Below are 21,724 nucleotides of genomic sequence, written 5' to 3' on the forward strand. Positions count from 1 at the left end.
GATAATTTGGAATATGCAGAAAATATTAAAAATAAATTTAAGGAACCGCAGAAAGAGGGGGAAGGAAGTCAAGTATTGAAGTGTTAAAATGATTGTAAAAATTTTCAAATGTATAAAACTGAAAATCATAAATAAAATATTTTTTAAAAGAGAGAGAGCAGGGGGTGCTTTCTAAGTTTTCTGCCCAGACCTCATGATTTTCAATACTGTCTTTCTCTGAATAGGATAGGACAAACAGCCCAAGGAGTCCCTCTTTGCTACAAATGCCACAGCCCCAGGGGTCCCTGCAGTACCCTGCCTTGGAGCGCAAACTAGAGGAACTTGAAGACAAGGGGCTAATCCGGATCCTGCGCGGACCTGACGGAGATGTCATTGTTGGCATTGAGGTCATCCCGGTCATTGTGGAAGCCTCAGGAGCCTCTTCAGTTACCATTGATGCACCTTCGTCAACCAGCACAGGTATGTAGAGCAAACAATATGCCCATTTTGTGGCAGAAACAAAAGGTGTTGTCTGATTCCTCTTTTGCTGGGCTCTACCACGTTGAATATGGGAACGGGTAGTGCTGTGGTCTAAACCACAGAGCCTAGGGCTTGCCGATCAAAAGGTCGGCGGTTTGAATCCCTGCGACGGAGTGAGCTCCTGTTGCTCGGTCCCAGCTCCTGCCAACCTAGCAGTTCGAAAGCACGTCAAAGTGCAAGTAGATAAATAGGTACCACTCCAGCGGGAAGGTAACCGGCATTTCCGTGCGCTGCTCTGGTTTGCCAGAAGCAGCTTAGTCGTGCTGGCCACATGACCCGGAAGCTGTATGCCAGTTCACTTGGCCAACCCCCAGAGTTGCCTTTGACTAGACTTAACCATCCAGGGCTTTTACCTTTTTACCTTTAGCCTAAATAAATAAAGATGTGCATCTTTTCCTTTCCAGATTTTCCTTCGCCGTCCACATCTCCTGTTCCTCCTCTTGCCCCTGAAATCCCACCAGCCCCGCCCCTGCCTTTCACCAAGGACAGCAGCTCCCTGGTTCCTTCATCCTCTCAAGAGGAAGCTCCTCCTCTTCCCCCTCCAGCTCCGCCTCTTCCGGGGATCAGCGTCCCTCCTCCTGCCCCGCCGCTTCCTGCGGTAGGAACTACAGCTCCTCCTCCACCACCGCCACCACCCCTCCTGCCAGCGGACGGTCCGGTTCCTCCTCCTCCCCCCCCTCCGCCGATGGCTGATGGTGCAAATCTCCCAGGAGTCACAGTAACCTCAGGTGAGCTCAGATGGTAGTGTGTGAGACTCTTAATCTCCGGGTCATGGGTTCAAGCCCCACGTTGGGGTAAAGATTCCTGCATTGCTGGGCGTTGTGCTAGATGTATCTCGTGGTTCCTTCCAACTCTATGAATTAATTGTGAGCCAGAATCAGAAGAATCTTTATTTGCACCAGCCACAAGCCATCGCAATAAAATAATAAAATTAAATGTACTGAAAATAGAGGTAAAAACTTAACCAGAGAACAGACATTTTGGGGGCTTACGTCAATAATCAAATAATAGATTTTATTCTAACCACCCCCACTAAAAACCTTGAAGTTTTTGCTGTCACCTGATCATCTTGATCTGCTAAAAGAAAGGACACGGCAGCACTGGTTGAGCAACCCGGCATGGACAGTAATAGAGGGGTAATAACCTCACTCCTCAAATTTTTATCAGGAGTGCAAGCACATGAGCCACTGATTCAATACTGCCATCTCCACAGGGACATAACCGTTTTTCCAGTGGAATTTTTTGAAATCGACCCTCAAGTACAGCCGAAGGCAGTATATTCAGTCTTGCAGGTGTGAAAGCGCGTCTTGCATTTTTGAGCCAGTCTTAAGAGGGTATTTCTAAGTGCCTAAATTGCACACACATATATGCACATTTTTGCGACACGTTAAATCACTTTGCGTAATTTCCAGGGTTATTACTTAATGCAGAACATATCCGTCAGTTGAATCGTACACGTTTTGAACCATTAATCTATTCAGTCAGCGTGTGGATAAGCTAATAATTTATTTGTGGGTTTTTTTTATAGTGCCTGATGAACTGGGAAGGGACATGGACAGAGTTGGTAGATGTAATGGCTTAAGTGGGAGGGGGGTGTCCTCTGTTCCTGTCACCTTTTTGTTCCCTGCTGAGCCCCCTTCTGAGTTGCTTCCTCAGAAAACGGCAGTCTCTCCACCCTTACAAATAAAGGTTGAGATTCTCAGTACTTTCCTCACCAAATTTTAATACCTGAGGGACACTGGGGCCTGGAAAAATCTTGGGTACCTGTAGCCTCTTCAAGAACATGCACTGTGAGTAGAGGCAGCTAGCTGTTCTGTATTCTCACTTCTCTTGGGAGCTGCATACATAGAATCATAGAACTGTAGAATTGGAAGGGACCCTGAGGGTCATCTAGTCCAACCCCCTTCAATGGTGGGGAGAGGGGTTGTTACCCCATTTTATCCTGACAACAGTTCTGTGCAGAAGGTATATTCTGAGAGGCTCTGACTTTCTGCAGCCACTCAGGAAGTTGCATTGTCTTCAGAGACCAAGTCTTGAATCAGCTCAGCCATTCTAGTGGGTCCTGTGGGAATGTTGAGGAAAGTAGGAGAGGATATATTGATTAAATATTATCCCTCCTCACTCACGCTAGTGAGCAAGCAGCAGAGCACATTCCCTTGCACATTGTGGCAAGCAAGTTGGTGGATTTGTTAGAATCACTGAAGTTAAGCAATCCAGTCTGGCTTGTCCAGCCTGGATTGATCCTGGTAAGTTTCCCCTTTTATTTAAAACAATAATAGCACGACAGTCTTGTTTAAAAGTAAGAGTCAAGTTCACAGTTCACAGCAGTATTCTGAGGGCAGGCTTTATCTTGTGGTTACAGTTACATTTGTAGAGAAAAGAAGACTGAGCTAGGACTCAGACTTTCTACCTTGTGGCTTCCATCCTCTGTGTGCTGCTGGCTAAGAGCCAGAAGAGAGGAAGATGGCAAAAGAGGAAGATGGCTACATGGCTAGCCCTTTTAGAGGGTCTGCTAGGGTCATGCCCATCTACCTGGTCACACACAGGGGGAGGATGCTTCAGAACAGGTATGACAGGAAGTCCTCCCTGTCTGGGGCAACATTCCCCTGTATGTCCACTCTAGGAAACAGGAACTGTTGTATTTGACTGCTTCGGTGATGATACATCCCACAGGTCCAGAGGCTGAAGGGGTTCAAGGGTTGGAATTGGTGTCTGTGGTTGCTAGGCAACCCCAGGATATAGGTGGACCACACCTGGGATGTCTTCTTCTCTCTGTGTACAATCTGTCAGAAGGCCCCCCAGGCCCCAAAGTAAGGCTGGAAAGGACGAGATCTCTGATTTTGGTGGGCTCTGACAGGCTCTGTTATCCTTTGAAAGCTGTCAAGATCAAGAAGCCAATACAAACGAAATTCCGGATGCCCATCTTCAACTGGGTGGCTCTGAAGCCCAACCAGATCAACGGCACGGTCTTCAACGAACTCAATGACGAGAAGGTCCTTCAGGTGTGTCCAGGCTAAATTCCCTCCTCCCCGCTTCCTGCTCGTTTCCAACCCCCTGCCCACCCCCAACCCACACTGTGCTCTCAATTTCTGACTTCCTCTCGGCGCAGGAGCTTGACATGAACGACTTTGAGGAGCAGTTCAAAACCAGAGCTCAAGGCCAGGCCCGTGAGCTCCCTGCCCTGAAGGCAAAGGCTTCCCAGAAGAAAGCCCCCAGCAAAGTGATGCTGATTGAATGCAACCGGGCCAAGAACCTGGCCATCACTCTTCGCAAGGCGGGGCTCAGCATCGACGGCATTTGCAAGGCCATCCAGGTGTGAGTAGCCTAAACGCAAGGGACGGGTTTCCCCCCTCCAATTCCTTTTTCCCAGCAGAGTGGGCAGAGGAGGTGAGACTACATGGAGAGAGGATTGAGGCTTTTATGGGACATAAAAACGCTGGGCTCTGACACTGAACTATGGCTTTCCTCCCCAAGCACTGTAGTATTGACCGAGGAGCTGGGTTTGAATCTATTCACAAATGGCTGCCCTCACAAGGCAAGCTTTATTTGTGTGTTGCTTGAATCTCACACCCAATTTTCTGTTCCTGCCATCATGATAAAGTGGCTCATTTGAGTTCTGTCAATAGCCTTTGCGGTACTGCTTAAATATTAAAAGCTGCCATTGGCTTCCTCTTTGAGGAATGGAGAACCAGGGAGCTGGTCCGAGTTCGTTACCTACGATCAGAGTAAATGGCTATAGGGAAACACTCCTCCCTTTGCCCCATGTTCTTAAGAAGGCACCGCGGTCCTCAGGGCCAGCACACCCATGGTGCAAAGTGAGGCAGGATCCACAGGGGCTGCAAATCTTTATTCCCTCCTTGTTCGTGATGTAGATCTTCGCTCGCCCTTTATTCCCTGGCGGAGAGGGGAGGTGCCATTTTGTGGTTCGCCTCCGGTACGGACGTGTCTTGAGCGTGCCCCGGTAGTCTTCTGTTGTTACCCAGCCGATGAATCCGAGCCTTTGCTTTGTTCCCATTCAGATATGACCAGCAGTCCCTCAGCCTTGACTTCTTGGAGTTGTTGATGCGCTTCATCCCCACGGAATACGAGCTGACGGTGATTCGCAGGTACGAGAAGGAGCAGCGGCCGCTGGACGAGCTTTCGGATGAGGACCAGTTCATGATTAAATTCAGCAAGATCCCTCGCCTGGCGGAACGCATGAACATCATGACCTTCCTGGGCAACTTCGGAGACACCGTCCAGCTCCTTCTACCCGTAAGGGAGTGGAATAGGCAGCCAGGGGCCAACTAGGGGGGGGGGCAACAGCAGGGGCACCTTTGCAGGTGCAGTCCAGACAGGTGTGCAGCAAGGACATAAAAGATGATGCAACAAATTGCCGCTTGCATTTTTGCAACACCTTTCATTTTGATATGGTATAGCAAGCCTGTTTTCAAGATGAAAATACAGTTCTTGAGTTGCTTGGCTGCTTAGCCAGAGCGGAAAGCCTTTGTCAGGCTTCGGGGAATCGGAATTTCGTAGATCAAACGAAAGGGAATTCTTACCAGTTAGTTTCTTTAATAAACACAGCAAAGGACAAAAGAAAGCATCTAACCAGATTGGCGGTGCTCCCAATTAAGGGACACTCCCCCCTCCATCCCTATTAATCTACATCACTCCTACATTTTGTAATCTGAGCCTGTACCCTTTGTGCTTTCTGTTCTGCCACTTTCTGAGCTCTTTCTGACTTTGGAGAAGGGGTGTGTGAATGCTCTCCAGAAACTGTGAATCTGTTAACCCTCTCTCTTCCAGTGTGTCTTCTCCTTGCTGTTCCCCATCCAGTATTTCCCGGCTTCTGCCTTCTGAATTATGCCCCTCTGCAAACCAATGTTCCAAATCTATACTGTCCTCCTGCTCCTGGGAAGATTCAGGGTCAGGAGGAGGGGATAGCTCCCATTCTTCCTCAGTGCAGCCCTCTCCAGCACGGTCCCTGACAGCTGCTTATTTGGGACAGAAGCCTGGAAACAAGGCTCTCATTTCTGCTTCTCATAGACTGAGGGCACAGCAAAGCACTCTGAGCTTGTAATTTGTAACTAGCCTTTATCGGCATGTTAAAACAGCAAAATCATAAAACCGTACAAAGTCATCCAAATACACTGACAATATGAACACATACAGGTACAGTACAATATATAAAAGGCTAGATAACCACAATTGAATCAATCAGGCAACTTTAGATTTACCTTTAAAAATCTTGGCTAAGTACCCCGAAACAATCTTGGTAGTTTTGGGAGTATCGTCCCTCTTAGCTATTCAATACTGCTGGGAGATGCGGAGGAGAAATTCGGAGGTGTGGGACACCAGAAAGCAGCAACCCAGCAGGACACACCAGTCCAGATAACGTCTTGAATTTGAGCAGCAGTGCCTTTTTAAAAGCCTGCAGCGGCTCTGAAGCTGTGCCTGATGCTTGTTAGTGAAGGAGGCTGTGCGTGTTGAATTGGAAGCCTGTAGAAATGGCTAGTTACGGCACTGCCAGGCACCTGCCTTCTGTCCAACCTGGGCTGTGCCAGTTCTCTGTGTGGCATTCTGCCTCCATTACCACACAGGGAGGGATCTGGCTGAGGAATTCTAGGAGTCTGAAAACGAAGGGCAAAGGCGCCGACTGTTTGTCTTTGCCAGGGCCGGCCTTCACAATGAAGTAAAAGGTAGCAGATGCCAAGGTGGGGGTGGCCAGAGCTGCCCTGTACCCCTTTAGACTAGCCTGCTGCCCTCAAGTGCCGTGGAAGATGCTTCATTCGCTACGATTCAACTGCCAGTCTGATTGGCTTCTTTATTTACCTTGCGGGAAGGTGCCGTCTTCAGGCAGCAAAACGTATTGAGCCGGCCCTTATCTTTGCCAAGGCCCAGGTCAAGATGCTTTCTCAATCAATTTATTTATTGCATTAGCGATATGGCCATAGCACATAGTAAAAGACCACGCAGTGGCCTGGCGCGATTATACAAAGAATACTACAGATACAGTTAAAACATTGGATGTAAAATTGTGCTGGATAATACAGATAAAATAGAGAACAATAGCAGTGTCCATGTCAGGAAGATACATAGGACTAAGGCTAAGGCAAGTTAGCCGAAAAAGTGGTCCTGAGTTTCAGGGCCTGTAATGTATAGATGTCCACTCCACGTGAAATCAAGGGATTGGCATCCGCCAGTAAGTATTTCATGCGGTCAACGTCCCTGGTGATAGTCGGCGGGATTAGAGGGAAAAGCCTAGGTCTTATTGAGACATATAGTGGGCAGTAGAGGAAAAAGTGAATGAAGTCCTCTATCTTTCCTTTGTTGCATGGGCAGAGTCGAAAATCCAGAGGAGTATTGGAAAATACACCCTGCTGTGGGGATGGCATGAAATCGAGCTAGTGTAAAGGCCCTTCTTAGCATAGGATTTATCAGATCACTCAAATAGTGGGCCAGAGATCTAACTACCTTCACGCGGGGGAACCACATGGAGAGTCTGGCCGCATTAGATAGTTCTTGATCAAGGGCAGCGTCCCTAGCAAGAATCCAGTTGCGAATTTTGTCTTTGTCCCATGAGGATAGGGCGGCGAAATCTGGAAGGGAGTAGCGATCACCGATGGTCTCCATGCCCCCAGGTCAAGACGCTTTGTGGGATCAGCCATGGGATATAGCAGGATTGTTATTACCTAGGCCCTAGCAGAGTGGTAACGAGCATCACATCACTCAGTGATTTGAAGTGCCCCGCCCGCACTCTGCCTTGTGCCCAACAAGACAGTGACAAAAATCTACCGACAGCATACAAATCAATATGGCTAACCTGATCCAAAACACCCACTCACACATGAAAACCAAAGGTCACCACAGCCAACCACAAATGAACAATCACACCCTACGCCAACCCCAACCTCTCTCACCGCCAAAGGAGCACAAGCGAACAACAGAGAACCTGCACAAACAACGCTGACACCAAACCCTACATATATTAAGGAAAATAGAAACATCGTCACCCCACCTCACCTACCCCCCCCATCCCACCCACCTCCTTTCCCCTTTCTCTCCCTAATGTCTCAACAACCAAATCTGATTTGTAAAAATGTTACATGGGGGGGGGGGAATACGAGAGAGACATTGCGCACACTTTTGTAAATCAAGAAAATCTTTAATTTTAAAAAATGTACATAAATAAAATAAATAAAAATAAAATAAATGATTTCTTTTGAGGATATAAAACAGGAAACACTTGAGTTCATCAGTACACCAATGCGGCTTTTCGTTTACCCCCTTACTCCCAAAATCTTAACGTTTCACTCCATAGTATTGAATAAATCTGAAGTTTCAGAAGTTTGGCATCTTCAGGGCTTGGAATAAAAAGTCCACTTTCCGCCTTTTGAGTTAGCTCCACTAAAGTGGATATAGAGCTGGTGCAGGGGAAGGTGTCAGACAAAGCAGGGGGACTGATTATGCTGTCATTCTCTCCCATCCACAGCAACTCAATTCCATCATTGCTGCTTCGATGTCGCTCAAGGCTTCTACCAAACTGCGCCAGATTTTGGAGGTGAGGTTCCCTTAAAAATAAGGGCGGGTTTGCTCAGTCACATAGAGAAGCAAGCCCACAAGTCAAATCCAAAGCATTAAATCGGTGACACCCTAAAATTCTGAGTGCTGAGACACATCTCCACCCTCCGATTGCAAGTATGGACACAAGTTAATCTTAGATCGGAAAAGGCTGGCTTTTAGAGTGAGCTCATTCAATGTATTTCTGTCTGAGTTGCTGCTGTGAGAGCGCTCTGTTAATTTTGGAAGCAGGTACGCATGTGGCACTGTGGTCTAAACCACAGAGCCTAGGGCTTACCGATCAAAAGGTCGGCGGGTTGAATCCCCGCGGCGGGGTGAGCTTCCGTTGTTCGGTCCCAACTCCTGCCCACCTAGCAGTTCGAAAGCACGTCCAAGGTACCGCTCTGGCGGGAAGGTAAACGGCATTTCCGTGCGCTGCTCTGGTTCGCCAGGAGCGGCTTAGTCATGCTGGCCACATGACCCGGAAGCTGTCTGCGGACAAACGCCGGCTCCCTCGGCCTATAGAGCGAGATGAGCATGCAACCCCAGAGTCGTCTGTGACTGGACCTAACGGTCAGGGGTACCTTTACCTTTGAGCCCAGAACAGTGACTCATGCAGATACTCAACAGGCAGCCTCCTCTCACGGTGGGCAGTTCTGTTTGCATGGAAATGGGATTCATAGATCCAAACAAGTGTTCCCAGCCGTGCACGACCGGTTTGGATTGATTGCTTGTCTCTCGTAGATTGTCCTGGCATTTGGGAACTACCTGAATAGCAGCAAGCGGGGAGCGGCCTATGGGTTCCGCCTGCAGAGCCTTGATGCCGTAAGTGACATGGGTTGGGTGTGGGAATGTTTTGGGATGCAGGATAGGACATATTGTTTATGATACCCTATTCCAACTTGTGTTTACAATCCCAGAAATTAGCAGAGTTCTCATTCCCCTTTAAACACACACACACACACACAGCGGAAAGCTTGCTCAGGTTCGTTAAAACCTCTGTAATAAATATCCTGGTATTTTCCCCATTAATCCCTCTCAAAATAAGACATTGCAGAGTCTTCTATAAAAGCATAAAGAGAGTTTACTCACGAGAAATCATCTGTTCACAATTGGGTCCCAGACGGCAGACTTAAACTTAGTAAAAGTTACATTTACTCAGGAGACTGTTCCATAAGGGGAAACAGTTCCTTTGTGTTCTCTTGGCTGGAAGCCATGAGAGCATCCTAGCAATACAGCTTCTTTGGGAGCGTCATCCAAAAGAGAGGAAGATGGAGTCTGGTCCCTGTGGTTTTGTGTTAACCTGCCCAGGTGAGACCACACCCATCTCGAGTTACACAGAGGAAGTCCATCCCAGCCCAGGAGAAACAGCAAGTTCTGACTGGCTGGCCTAGAGTTCCCCTTCTATGTCCACTCTAGCAATGTTGTGTTTGGCTGCTCCTGTGCTTTACACCCCACATTGGGGAAGCATGGAGGACTTGACACCCTCTTGGGGGAGCACGTCATGTCCAGACACTAAACAGCAGGGGGTCAGCTTGAGGGTTCACACTAGCCTTGTGCGAGATTGTAGTAGGCCTCTGTGTTTGCCAGAACACCCCAGAAAACCACTGTGGGAGTGGGATTGGGATTCAGTGGCAAATCATCCCCAAACCATGGATCGGTGTTAGCCACAGGTTGGGTCCAAGCAAGACTGATCCGGAATGTGGCAGCCAGGCTGGTGACTGGGAGAGGCTGCCGAGACCATATAACACCGGTCCTGAAAGACCTACATTGGCTCCCAGTACGTTTCCGAGCACAATTCAAAGTGTTGGTGCTGACCTTTAAAGCCCTAAACAGCCTCGGCCCGGTATACCTGAAGGCAGCCAATCAGAAGCCGCGCTTTGGTTTCCCAACGTTTTGGAAGTCGAACGGACTTCCGGAACGGGTTCCATTCGGCTTCCAAGGTACGACTGCACTAGCAAGAGAGATGCTAGGTGATTTTTTGTGAAATATTGGGGATTGGCTCCCTCGCCCAACCCCCATTCTGACCCGTTTCTCTCCGTAGCTCCTGGATATGAAATCCACAGACCGGAAGCAGACGCTGCTTCATTACATTGTGCGAGTGATCCAGGAGAAATACTCTGACCTCACAAACTTCGCCAATGACCTGCACTTCCTGGAAAAAGCAGCAGCAGGTGCTGAGCCAGAGGGTTCTGGGCAAGGGGAGAAGTTTACAGTGAAGGATGGGGTGCAGCTCTCTCCCTTGGCCATGGGAATGTGCCAGAGGGGATAATAATACCCTTAAAAATACATATTCTGAAGTTCCCCCTAGGTCAGGGGTAGGCAACCTAAGGCCCGTGGGCCGAATGCAGCCCAATCGCCTTCTCAGTCCGGCCCGCGGACGGTCCGGGGATCAGTGTGTTTTTACATGAGTAGAATGTGTCCTTTTATTTAAAATGCATCTCTGGGTTATTTGCGGGGCATAGGAATTCGTTCATTCCCCCCCCCCCAAAAAAAATAGTCCGGCCCACCACATGGTCTGAGGGACAGTGGACCGGCCCACGGCTGAAAAATGTTGCTGAGCCCTGCCCTAGGTAGATGTGTTAATTGGAGCCACGGCAGCTCGATTGGGCCTGCTTCGCTTCATGCTTCTTCCTCTGTTGACTCTCGCAGTATCCCTGGACAGTGTGCTCCAAGATGTGCGGGGCCTACAGAAGGGCATGGAGCTCACGCGCAAAGAGTTCATGCGCCAGGATGACAGCGCTGTGCTCAAGGACTTCCTCAAGGCCAACACAGAAGTGATGGAGAAGCTCCAGGCCGATGGCAAAACTGCGCAGGTGAGGAGGAAGAAGAGGAGAGGCGGTACTTAGTTAAGGAGGGGTTGTCGTGGCAACTGGCAAACAAATGGGGAGATTTGTGCCTTTAAAAAAAAGAGCTTGCCAGAAGCTCTTGGGGACCACTCAGTTTTCAGGCAGCGGTCTAGGGGTTAGAAGTATTTTCACTGCGTGAACCACTGCAATGATGTCTCTCAATAGCTATCGGCTGGCGGTGTCGCATACAGATTCCAGAGAGAGGCCACACATTTGTGGCATCTATTTCTGCATTTTTCTCTCTGTCTCACACACATACAGTGGGGGGGGGGGACACACACACAAATTGGTGGTCTAAACCTCTGAGCCTGGGGCTTGCTGATCAGAAGGTCGGCGGTTCGAATCCCCACAACGGGGTGAGCTCCCGTTGCTCGGTCCCAGCTCCTGCCCACCTAGCAGTTCGAAAGCACGTCAAAGTGCAAGTAGATAAATAGGTACCGCTCCGGCGCTGCTCTGGTTAGCCAGAAGCGGCTTTGTCATGCTGGCCACATGACCCGGAAGCTGTATGTGGACAAACGCCGGCTCCCTTGGCCTATAGAGCGAGATGAGCGCCGCAACCCCAGAGTCGTCCGCGACTGGACTTAACAGTCAGGGGTCCCTTTACCTTTACCGGTTTGTCATCTCTGACTTTTAAAAAAGATGGATGGAACTGAGCAGTAACAGGTGTGAATGCTTGCTGTGCTCATTTTGCATACTAGTACCTTTAAGCTCTCATTGAATTGTCTGAGATTACATTTTATATATATATATATATATATATATATATATATATATATATATATATATATATATATATATATATTGTGTTGGCATTTAACTCCACCTTTTCCCCATTTCCTCTCCACGCCCGTGTGGATGTTCATCTGTGTGTGGATGCATCAAACTCCTTGAAAGCTTATTCCGTTGTGTGCGTGTTGTTTTGAAGGTGCCGCAAGGCTCTTTGCCATTTTCGCCAATAAAAATGAAGCCTGCACATCTTGATGTCAAAGCTGGCATCATCCATGGGTTCCCAAAAGAGAAGGGGCACATTGCACGGGGCAACCGATAAATATAAGAAACAAATTTGAGGGAATGTGTCGCTGCTGACACAGCCGCCGCCGCCCCAAGATTGAGGGTTGTGACTCTGTGGGGTTTTTTCTTTCCTTCTCTACAGGATGCCTACGAGTTGACAGTGGAGTATTTCGGGGAAAACCCAAAGACTACCCCTCCGACAATGTTCTTCCCCACGTTTGTGCGCTTCGTCAAGGCATACAAGGTAAGACTCTTGCCTTTAGTTTGGGTGTAGCCTTTTTATTGACAGTGAGCCACATTCCTTGAGTCCCATATTTACCGGTATAGAACAATGCAGCTACATAAGAACATGAATCATTCCCAAAAAATATATAAGTGAGCCTCTTGCATATGTACCTTAAGTATGCGTACAAACTCAATGAGAGATGTGAGCTTGAAGTGTTACCTGATGCCCGTATTTTGAAAATATATCTATCCATATTCTGCAATTAAAAAAGAAATTATATTGATACTAGGCTATACTACACTGAAATGTTAAAATGTTTGATTCTCCTTGAATCTCAAACCACACCAGTGACTGGCATGCACACCCTTTGAGAACCACTGAGCTAGAGAAAGGAGAACTTCTCCCTAGTTTTTATATCCCGTTTCCTACATAGCATTTGATACGAATAACTTTAATAGAAAGAGTGACTAGCTCTTGTAGATGTTGCTACAGGGAGGCAAGGATAGGTAAGGCTCCCTTGGGGTGGAATTCCCCCCACCCACCCCCGCCTACGAATGAGAACCATTGGTGGCACCAGTGGGCAGTTGTAGGGCTGGGGTGACAACGGCTGAATTAGCAAAAAGGTTTTCTACATCCCCATCTTTATTACAGGTCATGTAATAAAGGACAAAGTTTGACTATTTCAGGTTGTGGAAGCAAAACAAGACCACCCAAAATAAGACGGTGGTTCTTGCAGAGGTGAAGATCTCTCTTAAGTATACAGAAAAATATCATTAGTTTGTAAACTAAAAAAAAAGAAAAGAAATATTATTGGAAAGCTCAAGGATCATGAACCGCAGAATGTTGAGTATCTCTGCTGGGGAAAAGTGAAGCAGTTTAGCCAGCCTGAGATCCTAACAACTTATTGTATCCTGGCAATGAGAGCTGGGGGGTTCATGTGTGTGATGAGTTTTAAAACACTGTTCTCCGGAAAGGTGGCCTTGCGAATCTGATAACTCTGTGATGCGACGTGTTTGTGAGCCCTGTCACCATCCAGTGATGTACCTGCGATTGTTTAGCGAAGCTTATTTCTCTCTCTCTCCCTGCCCCGAAACAAGAAAGCGGAAGAAGATATCCAGTTGTGGAAGAAGCAGGAAGCAGCGGCCAAAGTGGAGGAGGTGAACTCCCTCAACCAGGAGGAAAAGGCAGCTCCAAAGGTAGGTGTTAACACACCTTTCCAAAACCATGTCCCCCTTCCCCCTACTTTTTCCCCAAAATGAAGAGAGTCCTGGAATTCCCACCAGACTGTATTCAGCAGCTGGATTTTGTGTCGGGGACCAAATCTAAATTGTTAATGTTGAATGTGCTGTAAGCCTCCCAGAGTGGCTGGGGAAACCCAGCCAGATGGGCGGGGTATTATTATTATTATTATTATTATTATTATTATTATTATTATTATTACTGTTTAATGGAGGGTTTGATATATTTTCTGTCTCATATTTGTTGCAGGGTTTTTTGTACTTTTTTATACCATTTCACAATTATTTGCAGACTTCTGTCTTTTTTTGTTTCTGGTTTCTGTGCTACGCTAGTTTGCCATGTAGCAATTGCACTGTGCAATATTACAATAAGAGGACTGGAGGGGGGATTTATGGATGTAATGCTTCCTACAGTTTACGACAGTATTTCTCAGCGATTTAAATGTGACCAAGCCTTCTGTACTTTGTCACAAAAAGCAGGTTTTCCAGGTGGCTTATTTTGGCGAGTGTCAAAATACAGTGGTACCTCTGGTTATGTACTTAATTCGTTCCGGAGGTCCGTTCTTAACCTGAAACTGTTCTTAACCTGAAGCACCACTTTAGCTAATGGGACCTCCCGCTGCCAGAGCACGATTTCTGTTCTTATCCTGAAGCAAAGTTCTTAACCTGAAGCGTTATTTCTGGGTTAGTGGAGTATGTAACCTGAAGCGTATGTAACCCGAGGTACCACTGTAAGAATTTATGGTGTATTGCTGTCGAGATTCACTTTGAATTAAAATATATATTGCAGCAAAAATAATAAGAAATCTGCTGCCGTAAGCCCCTGTGAACAGACTGGGTAAAAAAAACAATTTACTAAATCGAACAATGGATGGTATTCAGCAGCGACAAGCAGCAAACTGGTTCCCCCCTATATCTAGTACCTTGGACAGCTGCCTGATGGGTAGGCCGGCCCAGCGAAGAGAAATATCGTCTCTCTTGGTACGTGTGTAACCACAGCAACCGCTTCTCTCTTGGCAGTCTCCCACCCACAAGGCCAAGCGGCAGCAGATGGACCTCATTTCTGAGCTGAAGAAGAAGCAGCTGGTGAAGGAGCCCCTCATTTATGAGGAGAAAGATGGAGCCATCGAGGACATTATTACAGGTGAGGAGGAAGGAGGCCGTTTGTTTCACCAGAGGGCTTTGAAGTCTCGGCAGATCCTCCGCGGAGGGCCGGTGATGGGCCGGGCAAAGTGGGAGCCGTGTGGAATCGTAGCGCCCGAGGGAAGCAGCTCCCCGGTAACTTCGGAGTTGTGCAATTTGGGCCCAGCGTTGCCACCACTGCAGCCACCTGGCATGGGGTGGCTCGGTTGGTCAAGCGTGAAACTCTTCACCTCAGGGTCATGGGTTAAGAGCCCCACGTTGGGCAAACAGATTCCAACTCTACGATTATTCTATATCCATGGAAGGGTAAGAGGCAATCACAGGCTTTACTGCGTGCTCCAAGGGCGCTCTGCTGAGCCCTTATTTGTCTGAGACTGCACCATGCCTTTTTTTTTTCTGGAGCAAATATTTGCCAGTGTACAGTTCAAACTGACCCGCATGCTTGGGCTTACGCATTTAATTTCCACCATTGCAGATCTGGGCTCTCCGAGCAGTCAGCCATTAGCGGGCATCCTTAATTTTTCTTCTCCCCAACCTACCTGCTTGTTTCTTTTATTGCATTTGTATCCCACCTTTTCTCCAGGTTGCTCAAGGCGGTGGGGTACACAGTTCTTTCCTCTCCCATTCCCATCTAATTCCCACAGCAAAACCCTGCGAAGTCGGTTAAGCTGAGAGACAAGTGACTTCTGAGGCCTTTCCCCATCTTGCCAATGCCCAGGCACACCACACAAACACACATCACCCGCAACACTAGGTGGAGCTGCAAGAGAGGTTTTCTGCTGCTGTCGCTGCCGCCTTTTGCCTGTTTCATGGAGTCCCACTCACCTGTTGTTATACCCTCCTTAGGCCTTTCTGCTCATTTTGCAAACCAGCTCGCCTGCTTTTACTAACCGCTGCAGGGCCTGGCCCTCTTTCTAAGCGCACTCATGTCTTTTTTTCCCCTGCCCAAAGATTCTCAAAGGGTGCGTCTACACCCGAGACTTAAAACTGGCAGAACAAAACTGGAGGGGTGAGTTTTGTAGACAGGGCAGAGGGGTAGGGCAGCCTGTCAAACCTCCAAGAGAGATTTGTTAGTGCTCTCAACAAACTTCAATTTCCAGGATTATTTTAGAGAGAAGCCATGACAGATACTAACGGCTGTGGAGTGCAGAGGTGCCATTTAGAGCCTCGGCGCCTCTTTGTAAGAGACCACTTTCTTGCTTGCTGTGGGACTTTTACTTGCCTGCTTTACTTTGCCCTTTCTCTCTCTTCCTCTTCTTAATCTCCTTGCCTTTCCCCCCTGCTACTATTCTTTACTTAGCACTGAAGACTGTTCCTTTCACTGCTCGGACGGGCAAGCGTTCTTCTCGCCTCTTCTGTGACGCCAGTTTCAATGAAGAGAGCCCACTGTAGCTTGTGGCTCTAGGTAACGTGCAGCATCAAAGGCAGAATTGTGGATTTATGTAGCCGAGGGGTGGGGAGCCCGGCAGGTAAAGGTGGCGTCCCAAAACAACAACTTCCAGTGCTGGGATGAGCCCTGCAATAGCTGAAGCCTCTAGCCAGGCATTTGAGTGAATACGTGAGGGAGTTCAAACTCTGTGTTAGGGCTGGGCGATAAATGGTTTTCAACAATGTGATATATAAACCAGCTAAACATCGCAACAGACTGATAGATCACGGTTTCTGAAATAAGGATGAAGCGATGTAGAGGCATTGGCCGGCTTCATGGTTTTTCCTGCACCATGATTTCTGCCGACACCTGCCCTTGCGATTCACTGCCCCCTGCGTGAGGCAGGGGATCGCTGAGCCGGCAGAGTTAACAGGAGCTGCAGGAATCGAGAGAAGCAACGGCTGGCTTAATGTTTTTCCCCCCCACATCGTGATTTTTGCATAGCGTCCACCCACCCACCCACCGTGATTCACAATGTAATTGTCAGGTCAAAAATTCTGAAATGCAATTATCACAATATGGACTTCAGGTTTCTTGGGGCAGTAAACCTTTTAGGTCTGAAAGTGAGATGCGTCTCCAATTTTAAGTAAGTAAAAAAAAATGGAAGATCATACTGCATATAGCAGGGTGTTTCTTTCCCTTCCCTAGTTTTTGAATGAAAAGCAGCCTTGAAGGCTGCCATCAGGAAGAGAGGAGTGGGTGCCAAGAACGTGGGTGCTGAACGCTCAAATTGGGGTGGAAACAAAATAGAAAATTCTTTTCAGTAGCACCTTAGAGACCAACTGTGTTTGTTCTTGGTATGAGCTTTCGTGTGCATGCACACGAAAGCTCATACCAAGAACAAACACAGTTGGTCTCTAAGGTGCTACTGAAAAGAATTTTCTATTTTGTTTCGACTATGGCAGACCAACACGGCTACCCACCTGTAACTCAAATTGGGGTGGTCATTCCTGGATCATTTTTTTTCCCAGGCGGTGGGAAAAGCAGTTGTGGGGGGCAGGGAAGAAAGCAACTTTGAGAAGACAAATGAGAGGATGAGAAGAGTTAAGCAAATTCGCTCCACTCCTCAGTGGTAGCCTCCGAGGTTGTATTTCAATGTAAGCAAGTTGGGGGGGTGGGCACGCCGTGCTGCACATTCTGCATTGCAGAAGTTTTAGGGAGAAACCAGCGCAGCGCACACCCAAAAGCCAAGCATGTCTGAACACGTGCACCCGAAGGAATTAACTAGGCGTTTTTGTTTTTTTTCTCGTGGCAGGCCTGCGCAACCAGCCGTACCGGCGGGGGGACACCGGTCGGCACAGCGCCAGGAAACGGGCCGTGGGGCAGACGCTGCAGGTGACTGCCGACATCTCGCTGTGACAGCCCCGAATGAGAACAGCAAGCTAGCCAAGCCTTGGTTTGGAGGTGCGAGGCAAGGACTGGGGGGGTTCCTGGCCGACGGGCTTGGACCAAAAGCTCCTCACACCAAGGAACAGCAAAAACTCAGGGCAGGGCGATCCCTTCCCTTCTTCTTCTCCTCTCCTCCGCTTTTAAAGCCATTTGTGGGCTTTTGCGCACAACAGCCCTGCCAATTCTCCTGCCCACGGGGATCAACGCTGCTTCATTTTGAACTTCGTTTTCTCGGCCACGTCGGGCGGAACTATGGCAGGGGTCCGGGGAGGGTCTGTTCTGCCAACTAGGACAGCAGGTGGTTCTGGAAGGCAAGTCCAGCCATTGCAACACCAAGCCAAGAACAAGCACTTTCCACAGCCTGGAATGTTTGTGACTGCAGACTCCCTCCGGAGGGAGGAAGCAGAGCCGACAGGGTCTCGATTCCTCCTCCCTGCTAGCTGTTCCCCCCAGCTTGCCCTGGTCCCTTTCCCCGCGCCTCACTCAGCTGGGCCATTTCAGTCTGCTTTAACCCTCCACTTCCTCCTCCGGCCTGGAGAAGGCAGCCAGAGTTTGCTGGCCGGTTTTCTCCCGTAAGACATGAACGGTGCTGTTTGATCCGAGCGAGTAGTCGTACGCTTGTAGGAAGGTTACTTGCCCAGGAATGTGTAACCTCAGGATCATTTAAGCCATTAAAGTGGTGCAACAAGGTGGGGGGGGGGTCCACAAGGACTTTGTGGAGGGGGGGCAGCAACCACCCTGTACAAAATAGCTCCAGCACTTTTTAAACCTCCTTGGACAGGTGCCACGACCGCCTTGGCCTTGTAGGATGCAAACTGCAGGCAGCACTTCAGGTTTATGCTATAGAGGGGGCTAACAGCCTGTGTAGTTTTCTCCCTTTGCAACATTTTGCCCGGCACAGGCCCAGCCGAGGATTCCTCGGAGTACAGTCTTAAGCCCCTACCAAGGCTGTCGTGGTTATAGATGACCCAGGAGTCTCTGCTGTCCTCCATATTTTTACGTAGTCTAAGTCCGCCCTGAATCATTAGGGCAACGAGATGACAGTTTGATTCAGTGCACGCAAGCAACCAGAGCTGTCCTTCATTCCACCAAGGCTCCCCACCACCACCTGAAATCACTCCCCTCGTGCACATCTTACGATCAGAAGTGCCCAGCCGCTAAGGAGGAAAGAGGACTGGGCTCTAAGCAGGAGAGGCAAATCTTCCTAAGCATAATGTTTGGTTAAAGTTACGAATATGATTTCGGCTTCTTACTCTAGCACAACAGCCATCCCTGGGAAGCAGTTGCGGTCCGTGGAACAGTCTCTCAGGATTTAAGTATTTGGAGCACAGGCGGCACTTTGGCTTTTTTTTAAAACCAACATGCTCTGATGCAGAGAAGCTCAGAGGCTTCGTGACAATCAAAACGGGGGGAGCGAAGTTGCTTTTCTTTTTCTTGCCACGTCGGTGTCGCCATTTCTGTGGGGTTTTCCACCGGTGCTTTTTCTCCAACCTGTGCCCTGGGTTCTAGTCTCTCCTCGCCCCACCCCCCAGGACTAAAAGTAGAGGTAATCGGGTTATACCCGCTATAATTTCCAAGAGCACAATGGGGTGGTTCCTCTCCCCCCCCCCCCGGAATCTAAGCAGCAAATGAATTTGCAGATGGGGTAAGATTCCTGCCCCGAGGGTCAGGTTGTCTGAAGGACTCTGCATCATGGAGCCACTTTGCTTACAAAGGCAGACCAAGGGGTAAGCTCACCTTGCTTTGAAGCAAGGGGGGGGGCAATCCTAACAGACCCAGGGTGTAATGTCTGTTCTCTGTGGGTTCCCAGTGGACAACGGCACTTGCAAGTTTGAGCATCTGCTCTTCCTTATCTGGGGGTGGGGAGGGGAGACACTGAAAACTCCTAAAGAGATACAGCCCATCCCATCCACCCCAGCACAAATCCGGGCCCTAAGGGACGGATTCTGCATACAGAGGACATTGGTAGGCAAAGAGCTGCATTCCTACCCTTTTCACCCCAGCATGCAAGCTTTGCAGCAATAAACGCATACAGCAGCGGGTGTTGACCTGCATACCTAACAGCCCTCCTGTTCCGTCTCAGCCGGAAAGGAACAGTTTCTTAAAAAGTCATGCAAAGGTCAACACCCTACTTTTCATATGCTCATCTGGCTTTAGCCTTTGAGCCGCACACCCGCTTAGAAACTCCAGGTTTAGACTTAGGCTAACATTTGCTTTCTCCCGTAACCTTAAAAGCAGCTCAAAGAAAAGAAAAACAATCACAGCATACATACTCAGAACAGAAACCTTGGACACTGTTTCATCACACACTTTTTGGGGGGGGGGCTGTGGGAGAAGGGGATATTAGGAAAAGAATTGAATGTGCAACCTATTGTTTTTAGAAATGCCTTGAGAATCATGGAGGGGAGGACCACAACGCCCCTGTATGATTGCTATTTGTATACATTATTTTTATATATGGTTATGTGAATTGCATTTAATCCAAAGCGAGTTAACCATGAGAGCAAATAATAAATGTATTCTAAAGATGCGAACGGTGCCTGTGTTCAAAGAGAGTGCCAGCAGTCTGCTGGAGGGCAAAGAACTTCATAAGGAGCTCCAATTTTTAAGGCCCCCACAAGGCTGCCTCTGCTGGAAGGTCCACTAAGAAATCAATTTGCCCACAGCAGTGCAATGCCCTTGCTTGCACCCCTTGTGATTGTGGCTTCTCAGTACAGTTGTACCTTGGAAGTCGAATGGAAATCGTTCCAGAAGTGTGTTCAATTTCCAAAACGTTCGGAAACCAAAGCGCGGCTTCTGATTGGCTGCAGGAAGCCCCGTCGGACATTCAGGTTCCAAAGAATGTTTGCAAACCGGAACACTCACTTCCCAGTTTGCGGCATTCGGGCGCCAAAATGTTCGGTTTGCAATGTGTTCAGGATCCAAGGTACGACTGTATCTCCATTCAAAATTCAGGGCAGGGAGCAGTGCCTAGATACACACAGTTGGCTGAGGCTACCCACATTACAATATTTTCTATCCACAGTATTTCAAATGTGAAATCTCTTCATGCACCTTTTTTGCCACATTGCAACACAACACAGAGTTAGTTATACATATACTTATTAGGTGCTAGATAACGAACAATAGGGGGTGTCTATATCGTGCCCTGTTTTGTAGTCTTTCTAATAGAAATCCAGCAAATTAATTTAGCACGCTGGATGGATTCAATGGACATTTGAATTTGGGGTGGGGGTGGGAGGGGAGGAATACACACAGACTTGCCCATATATAATTTGTGACTCTCACCAGACTCTGCATGGATAGGTAAGTTAAGTGGCAGCGGAACAGCTGCCATCGTGTATCCCACTCTTGTTGAGAAACTTGGTGAAACAACTTGGCATGCGCTTCTTTGGGACATGGGGAATGGCTGGGACATGAGACCCACAAACCTGAAGCATTAAGACCAATTTCACTCCAAACCAAGAACTGCCCAAGAGCAGAGCAGCAATGCACAACACTCTTCAATAAAATAAAACGCCACAAAAGTCAGTTGCTGCCCCAAAAGGCGTAATTTTGATTCATTCCCACGACAGCAATATATACATTAAGTATCACGGTGTTCTGGAACTTCACAGAAAGGCAAAAGAAGGTAACAAGAGATTTAGGCCACTGTTAGTACTGCATAGGTCTGGTAACTGGCAGAGCTGACTTGTGCACATCTCAATAACAATTTTGTCCCACTGATGTCAACAATCTCTGAGTGGAACTAACATTCCCTGCACTGGAGCCCTTGGATCTACAAGAACCAAAGAGTCTAGAGGAGTCTGGCTGCGATCATATCCCAGGACTCTCCCCACCCCTTCAAATTGAGGAACCGCCCCCCTCCCCCCCCAAATACTTTTGTCTTTTCAAAATCGAGGGCAGACAAAGACCGCAGAGTCTTGTTCTTGCAGAGCAAAACACAGCTATTCAGCTCGCAGTTCAAACTTCTGAAAACAAAGTACAGCACAGCCAGCCAGCCAACCCTCTGACAAAAACGATCGTTTCCTAAAGCAAATTTGCAGAGCAAGTGGAAAGAGTACATATGGAATGAATGAATGAAAGCAAGGCAAAGCATCTGTGCTTTCATATTACCTACTCTAGGCTTCCATGGTGCTGATTGTATTGCTGAACTACAGCACTCGGAAACCCCGGGGCTAGCACTGGAGGTTGAAATATTTCCCAAAATATCTAGAGGGTCGCAAGTTCCCCACCTCTGCCCTAGAAGGTCTTCCTGGACCATTCGGCAGTAAATGGTATAGACTAGAAGGACCATTGGTGGCTGTAAAGCCACAGGGCCAGTGGAGACCACTAAGTGCACATGAGCTCCAACCTAAATGGGGAACAAGAACATTTG

At 48.2% G+C, this 21,724-nt stretch overlaps 1 protein-coding gene across 5 annotated transcripts in view; it reads left to right on the top strand.

Annotated features, from left to right (window-relative positions):
• The window catches only part of FMNL1 (formin like 1), a 108,180-nt gene extending 90,717 nt beyond the window's left edge, over window positions 1-17,463 (top strand). For 3 of the 5 annotated variants that reach the window (XM_033169995.1, XM_033169998.1, XM_033169997.1), the window contains 13 exons: window positions 225-459; window positions 924-1,247; window positions 3,397-3,521; window positions 3,629-3,834; window positions 4,539-4,773; window positions 7,994-8,062; window positions 8,806-8,886; window positions 10,106-10,235; window positions 10,714-10,877; window positions 12,064-12,165; window positions 13,245-13,343; window positions 14,406-14,529; window positions 17,213-17,463. In XM_033169995.1, the coding sequence (XP_033025886.1) occupies window positions 225-459; window positions 924-1,247; window positions 3,397-3,521; window positions 3,629-3,834; window positions 4,539-4,773; window positions 7,994-8,062; window positions 8,806-8,886; window positions 10,106-10,235; window positions 10,714-10,877; window positions 12,064-12,165; window positions 13,245-13,343; window positions 14,406-14,529; window positions 17,213-17,316 (1,998 nt within the window). In that variant the 3' untranslated portion in view covers window positions 17,317-17,463. Of the gene's footprint in view, window positions 1-224; window positions 460-923; window positions 1,248-3,396; window positions 3,522-3,628; window positions 3,835-4,538; window positions 4,774-7,993; window positions 8,063-8,805; window positions 8,887-10,105; window positions 10,236-10,713; window positions 10,878-12,063; window positions 12,166-13,244; window positions 13,344-14,405; window positions 14,530-15,828; window positions 15,934-17,212 lie in introns of all 5 variants that reach the window. The other 2 variants (XM_033170000.1, XM_033169996.1) reach the window with 1 other exon arrangement.
• The last annotated feature ends 4,261 nt before the right edge of the window (window positions 17,464-21,724 follow it).

Source organism: Lacerta agilis, chromosome 14 (genome assembly GCF_009819535.1).
Source record: "Lacerta agilis isolate rLacAgi1 chromosome 14, rLacAgi1.pri, whole genome shotgun sequence".
NCBI classification, from domain to species: Eukaryota; Metazoa; Chordata; class Lepidosauria; order Squamata; family Lacertidae; genus Lacerta; species Lacerta agilis.